Here is an 8,141-nt window from a genome sequence, read left to right on the forward strand (position 1 = left end):
TACACTGGTGTGCAAAACTTAAGCAACAAGTGGTTTTTCGGCCACAGCTCCCCAACAAAGTATAAGATAGCCATGAAATTGCAGTAAATTATGCCCGTAATTCAGTAGAAAGATTATTTGTATGCAAATTTTAGAAATAAAACGTTGTAGGTGATGTAAGTGTACGTAAACCTTGTGGGTCGGCGCGCGCAGGTCAAAGCTGTGATAAAAGGATGAAGAGCACCGTAGTTAAAGACATTCGCTGCAAGTGCAAGTGATTTATTTTGTGAAACATGTCTTCAAGAAATCATTTAGACGACTTTACTCGAGGAAGAATAATTGGGCAGCTCGAGGAGGGGCGTAGTGTGACCAGTGTCGCCGAAGAGTTCGGGATCAACAAAAGTGTTGTTTCTCGTGCTTGGAATGCCTTTAAAACTACTGGTAAAGCTGTTTGGAAGGTTGGTGGTGGCCGTCCAAGGAAAACAACACCAAGAGATGACCGTTACATTGTCCTCCAGATGAAAAGAAACCGTTTTCAGCCAGCGAGCCCCATATCTCAGCAACTGTGCACAGCCACAGGACGACAAGTATCAAGATTTACAGTGGCCAGGCGCCTCCACAAAGGTGGTTTATTTGCTAGAAGTCCTGAACGCTGCATACCTTTAAAAGTTAGCCATCGGCGACACCGTTTAGAGTGGTACAGGGAACACGAAACCTGGACATCTCATCAATAGAGTCGCGTCCTCTTCACAGATGAGAGTCGTTTTAGTGCTACAAGCGATTCTCAACGTTAGTTGATCTGGAGAGAGGTGGGAGCTCGATTTCATCCCAATAACATCTCGGAAAGAGGTCGTTACGGGGGTCCTAGAGTTGTCGTCTGAGGTGGCATTATGTTAAACGTGCGGACTGAGCTTCAGATCTTCGACCGAGGTTCTGTAACTGGAGACCGCTACGCCAATGAGGTAATCCTACCCCATGTGCGTCTGTTCCGAGGGGCCAATGGACCAGACTTTATTTTTATGGATGACAATGCCTGGCCACACCGTACTGCTAGCATTCAAGAGCTACTGGAAAGTGAAGATATCACACGAATGGATTGCCCAGCTTACTCTCCAGATCTAAATTCCATAGAGCATGTGTGGGATGCATTAGGGAGATACATGGAGACGCTTAGCATGGAGAGACAATGCCAAGCAACAATTACAGTAAGGGGAGGGCAATCCCATACTTGGGAACATCTGCCAGTTGTACTTACGCTTCTTCAGGCAATCATGTGCAATGCCACTATATGTCAAATAAAGCCTTTTTTTGTTCCATATCCTACTTTAAGCTTTATATTCATTTCTGCACCATTATTCTTTTACCATTGTTTAAGTACAAAATAATGTACATCATATTCAAATTTCATGTCAATCAGATGATTTCTTGTAGAGTTATGACAAAAAACGCACTTGTTGATTAAGTTTTGCACACCAGTGTAGTTAGGTATCATATAAACAACTCGTAAATTCCGTGCACAATATTAAATAGATTTAAATAAAAAGAGTAACATTAAGAATGATGACTTTACAATACATACAGAATGAGACCAAACAAACCTTTTGTTTATCCAACTCTTGCTGTTTGATTTCTTCTGCTTCCTTCCTGATTTCAGCTTCTTCTTTCTTAATGAGCTCCAATTTTGTTTTATTATCAACTTTACCTTCCATTTCTCCAATTTTGAATTTTGTTTCAGTAGTCTAGAGTCAAAGGGGAAAAAATATAAAGTTTGAGTATCAATTTGATATTTAGCAGCATCACTTTCTTCAAATCTCAAGCAAGCAATAAGCGGAGAAAAACTATATATTTTAAAATAAACTAAAATTGATATATTTTTAAAATAAACTAAAATTGATATATTTTTTAAAATAAACTTTCAAGAACATCTTGAAGAATAATGAACGAAAATCATCCAAATTACAAGTTACGTTATTTAAAGAAACAGAAGTGCCTACATTTTTTTGAATTTTTAACAGACTTAGGGAACATTATCCAACAATAAAATATATACATAAGGGAGAGTGGGGTAAAACTTTTACCCCATTTATCACAGTTACCTTGATTGTGTGGAAATTAGTTCTGTTTTCTCGCAGAGAAACACAGGATAACACTTTTAGAATAACACAATATTAAATAATTATAAATAAAAATGTGTCAAACTGCAATTTAACCAATCCCTTAATTTGTTTAATTTCGAAGAAAAAAATATAAAAACTATTATCTTAAAAAAAAACCTTAACCAAAAAATCTTACTCTTTTTCTGTAAAATAAGTTTTTATTAAACTTCCATTATAACTCTTCTTTTTCCCAAAGCAAACAATTTAAAAAAAAAAAAGTTTTGAAGCCTTCTGGATTTTTGTTCATTTTTGTATGAACTAGACCGAAATTTGAAACTGTTCTTCCGTTTGATGCTCAGCTGTATAGACATGAATGTTGACATACTAAAACTATTATATCATAATAAAATAACATGTATTTAGGAAATATGTACTAAATGTTGATAGTAACTTAATTAAACCTTTGAATTGATTAATTTAAAAAAATAAAATATTAACTCATTTAAAAAAAACTCTTATATTTCTTTGTAAATTAAAATTAGTTTACTTATTGAGGAATACACCACAAGTATGATTTGTTGGAAATACATTTATGAACATATAAGTGGGAGTACAGAAAATTCTTAGTCCCTATTATTTCCCTTTTATTATTTTTTTTAATCAAAATTACAGTACTATAACTTTTTTAAAAATATTTTTGGAAAGTAAAGTTCGCATAAGAAAAGAAATTTATTTGATTTTACATGATGCTCGAACAAACGAGTATATATTAAAATTATTAACAATCAAAATATACTGAAATAATAATAATAATAATGAGTTCCACTCATTAACTTAAGAAATTTAAACTAATCAATACACGAAATGACATTTCACATTTTTTAACAAGGAAAAATTTAGTAAAGCAACACATTATTTAACAATAAAAAATTTTGTTGAAGTTATTTTAAATTTTCCTATGACTGCCTCTATTTTCCTCAAACCCTCATTTGCATGATTAGACATATTTTGCTTAAGAATAAAAACAATTTTTTTTTATATAAGTTGAGATCAGATAATTATTAGATATATTTTGCTTAAGAATAAAAACAATTTTTTGTTATATAAGTTGAGATCAAATAATTATTGACGACCACTTTAGTTTTACTTAATCTAAAATATCTGCATAAATTGTGGTATAAAATAATTAAAATCAATATTTAGATTGATAATAATTAACAACTCAGTTATTACTTATAATATATTAACCTCTTGCTTATGGCGCTTAGCATAAGCAAGAGTGCTTTGCTTACAAGAAGTGGACCATTCTGGTCCATTATGTAAAAAGATTTTAATTCAAAATTATAATTGATTTAACTATTATTTAAAAAGGTTATTGAGTATATTTTTTAGATTTAAATTAAAGCTATTTATAAAAGCATATTCAAAAAAACATTAACAAGATTAGTATTATTAATTATACTGAATTTATTAATATATGTAAAGAATTAAGCAAACTAAGAAAACTCTGAAACATTCCTATTACAAATGTAAATTAGTGAATGGCTCCTAAAACTTTTTATTATTTCATATTTGGGTCAGTATTTCTTTAATGAAATGATTAAAAAAATTTAAATAATTTTGAAATGGTAAATACAATGAGTATTGAAGCTAAGCATTTTTGTCAGAAGTAAATTATTACATGCTCCCTACACTCTTAATATTTAACAAATCTGAGATAATTGAATTTTTTATTCCAATTGTTTCTAAACAAAATTCTTAAGAGATAATCATTTTTAGAATGAGAAATCTGAATTTTTTTAACAAAATTAAACATAAGATGTTTATTTCATGATCCTTATAACTAATAAAAGTGTTTTACTAAAACGTAAAAGCAGAACAATGAGTTAAGACTTACAGCAGTTTCAGGCAATGAAGACAAAGTAACTTTTAACTGATCCGTTGTAGGTACATTTTCAGGTAAATAAAGAGCACGGCTCAGTAATAAAAGAGAAGGCGGTATTTTTTCGTTAAGGCTGAGCTCCAACCACTGCAGCAACGAAGAACGGAGACGATGTTCGGGTATACCCAGTGCTCTCATTCCTCTTGCTCTGCAAGCAGCTTGCACTTCTGTGATTGTAAGATTCTCAATTCCTTCTTTCTGTATCATCTAAAAAAATGTACTTTTACAATAACAGGGAGTGGTAGAAATTTTTAAAAATTTCACATTAGTCTTAAGGATCGGTAGTTAAAAATTTTCCTTTCTTCTTTGAACATGTATTATGTTTACAATCAACATTAATTTTAAACTTGAATGAAAATTACAACTAAATTTCACGTAAAATACTTATTTTTAATAGAATAAGTTAAAGAAAATTTCAGGAATGAAATGTTTTAAAATGAAATTCTTATTTAATTACAAAAGATTTTTTGGGGCACATTTTGATATTTTTGAAGGCAATTTTCTTGCTATTTTATGGGTATTATTAGATTTTAAAGGTCTTTAAAATCCATGTTCTAATTATCACACCAACTTCATTCAAAACAGTGCAGCATTCTGACTTAATTGCTATATACAATGATCCATTTAGTGAAGTTGGCAGCAAATATGAGTTTTATGATATGATAAGTTTATAAACGTTAGAGTTCTAGCACTAAATTTTTACATTAAAAAAAATTAGTATATTTGCAGAAAATTAAATTAATTATTAAAATTAATTTAATTACTAGAATTCATTCAAAAATTAAAATTTCATTAAAAAATTTTATTTTCTAAAAACTTTTCCCTTTTATCAATAATTAATTTAGCAAATATATATATATATATATGTATACATATATATATTGTGATAAGTGATACTCAAATTCAAAATTCATGCATCATAATAACGTATTAAAATTGTTTTGTTTTTTAAAAAAAAAATCACACAGAATTTTGCAGCAATAACTGATGAAAAAGCGATCAAAACACAAAATAGACTTACAATGAAATCTGAGCACATTGAGTCCATTAAAAAATAAAGACTTAAAAGTGCAAAGCAAAATTTTCAAATTTTTTAAGTTTTTAAGAAAAAGAAATTCATTGTGTTTAGAATGCCGGAGCGGCAGCCGTAGGTTGGCAACCCAATTTATGCTAAAAAATAATATCTCCAAGAGCACAGAAAAGTCTCCCAATAGTCTCCTTTTCCCAAAAATAGTTTCTTTTTCAGCCTTTTCAAGCAAAAAAAGTTGCCATAGTTGTATCAGGCCAAAAATAGTTGCAAATAACCGCATTTTAGTCTGCATTAATTTAAAAATGGTTTAATAAGAGTGAGGAAAATACTCATAAAAAGAAAAAGTCGAGTTAAAAAAAATACAGTTTAGTTTTAAAGCTTTTCATTATTATTAAAATAACCGAAAAAATATAAGTTAAGATGTATTTTTTCAAGAAATAACAACGAATATATCCAGGATGCGTAGCCAAATCTTTGACATAAAATAGCACCTTTTAAGTACTTTTGTAGCACTCAAAAAATATTTTGAAGCACTATACATTAACAAAATGCAAAAAAGTTTTCAAAGACTTTACATGATCATGATAAAGTAACTAGTTTCTGACAAAGAACTCTTTCCTTGATTATTTTAGCCACCATAAAAAGATCAAGAGAATTTCGGGTTCGATTTCAGACTATGAAAAACGAAATTGAGAATATCTTGCAAAATGCAGCAGAGTTGCACATGACAGTGCTAGAATCTCACTGCACTCAGCTCAGTAAGCGCACATGTGGATTTGCACGCATTTCATCAAACATGTAAAATGATTGGTGCTTTCATACGCTATGAACTGATGGTTCCCCGAAATGGATTGTGATTTAATGAATTGTGAAAATGTTGAATAGAACAATGTGAACAGTACGCTTTTGCATTATACAAGTTGAAAATCGACATGGTAAAGGAAAAAATCTCATTTTCAAAAAGAGAAAATGAAACACTTTTTAAAAGCACCCAATAAAAAAAAAGCACCTTTAAGATCTTTCAAAAAATGAAAATTGTTTTAAATAATAGGAAAAAAACTTACCCTATCATCTGCCCTAAGATTTCTTATTTTATTTCTTAATTGGAATCTTAAGAAATTATTAGTGCCAATAGGTTGAAGCTCCAAAAGTCTACATAGAGCAATAAGTTGAGGCCTGCTCAGGTTTTCCAGAGTCACTTCATCTTCAAAAAGCTTTGAGAATTTTAAAATTTCTACATTGGTTGCTTGTTCACCGGTACTTCGAATCTTGTCAAAAAAAGTGACAAATTCTTTTGCTGTGTCTGAATGGGAATCCCCTTTAGAAGACACTGCCAGTTCATCCAAGGTATCTTGTAAAAACTTAGCCATTTCAATTTTCATTCTCAAATTCTTTTTAAACTTCAACTCCTTCATAAGAAAAAAATATACATAAATAATACAACACTTATTTTACAAAACAATTCGATAATAAAAAGTGGAACTTGTAAATTAAAATAACCCTGCAACTCACTGTGGCCGACGCAAGCTGGGTGTGGAATTCGTATCAACTAGCCATTGCCGCGATTTGAATCCGGCTCACCTCACCGGAAGACGAGCACTTCACCCCCTGAGCTGAAATGGTTTTTGTCAGTAACAAAAGTTGCCTTTTCCCCTTCCTTCCACCACGGTTTATATTTTAATCTTATAACCTTTGTTGAACAGCTGACTTAATTTTTTTTGTTTATGACTACTAATGTTCAACTCCTAGAAATCTGCCTACGTGGAGAACTTTTTGATGGGACTAACCCGCATTTGCGTTACATAAAGAGGAAATCATGAAAACTTCCCATGGTTAGTCTGATGGCAAAGGGACTCTAACCCATGATCCATCTACCACCATACCTGCCAATGTGGTACAAATAAAATAACAGAGATTTTACTAGCAACATTTTTTAGGCTACGAATAAAGTTTTGATACATTATGCAAAATCACGTAAGTCAAAAAGATGCATAGAAATCCTATTCTAAAGAAGATTTTTTAAAACCATTATTTATAATTACGTCATCTATAAACACTCAACATACTGCACTACTGGCAATAGCACCATCTGTTGAGGAATAAGAGAAGTATTTTTGCTATCAACCAGTGTTTTCACTACAGCGCGAGAAAGCGAGAATCTCGCATATTTTTCTACTTCTCGCATTAAAAAATAATTACCGCGAGAAATTAGCTCATTCTATAAATCAATTTCAAAATTCGCGAATTTCTCACATTTTGGAAAAAGCTTTGAATTACGCCATTTAGAATAAAATCCGTTTCACTTTTCCTCCTGGATCTTTCATTATTTTCAACATCTGCCCCGTTATCTAGCTTCCCTATTTGCGAGTATTGTTCAGAACCTTTTCGAACAACAGAACACAACCCCTCCGAACCACAGAACCCCTTTCAGAACACATTTCTCTGCAACCACCTGTTTACCGTAGNACAATTTAGTTTTAAAGCTTTTCATTATTATTAAAATAACTGATGAAAAAATATAAGATAAGATGCATTTTTTCAAAAAGTAAAAACAAATATATACAGGGTGCGTAGCCAAATCTTTTGATAAAAAATAGCACCTTTTAAGTACTTTTTAAGCACTCAAAAAATACTTTGATGCACTATATACATTAACAAAATGCAAAAAGTTTTCAAAGACTTAACATGATCGTGATAAAGTAACTAGTTTCTGACAAAGAACTCTTTTCTTGATTATATTAGCCACTATAAAAAGATCGAGAGAACTTCGTGTCAGATTTCAGAGAGTCAAAAACGAAATTGGGAATATCTTGCAAAATGCACATGACATGAGTTGCACATGAGAGTGCTAGAATCTCACTGCACTCAGCTCAGTAGACGCACATGTGGATTAGCAAGTATTTCATCAAACATGTAAAATGATTGGTGCTTTCGTACGCTATGGACTGAAGGTCCGCCGAAATGGATTGTGATTGAATGAATTGTGAAAATGTTGAATAGAACAATGTGAACAGCACGCTTTTGCACAATACAAGTTAAAAATCGACAAGGTAAAGGAAAAAATCTCATTTTCAAAAAGGGAAAATTAAATACT

General features: G+C 31.3%; 1 protein-coding gene across 1 annotated transcript in view; it reads right to left on the reverse strand.

Moving 5' to 3' along the window:
* Positions 1-6,456, reverse strand: part of LOC107443719 (mitochondrial proton/calcium exchanger protein) — a gene marked incomplete at its 5' end in the record, with an annotated part of 37,623 nt that extends 31,167 nt beyond the window's left edge. The window contains 2 exon segments of the mRNA XM_043044263.2: positions 3,973-4,224; positions 6,112-6,456. Of these exon segments, the coding sequence (XP_042900197.2) occupies positions 3,973-4,224; positions 6,112-6,456 (597 nt within the window).
* Positions 6,457-8,141: the final 1,685 nt, after the last annotated feature.

The sequence above is a fragment of the Parasteatoda tepidariorum genome, chromosome 6, assembly GCF_043381705.1.
Source record: "Parasteatoda tepidariorum isolate YZ-2023 chromosome 6, CAS_Ptep_4.0, whole genome shotgun sequence".
Lineage (NCBI taxonomy): Eukaryota > Metazoa > Arthropoda > Arachnida > Araneae > Theridiidae > Parasteatoda > Parasteatoda tepidariorum.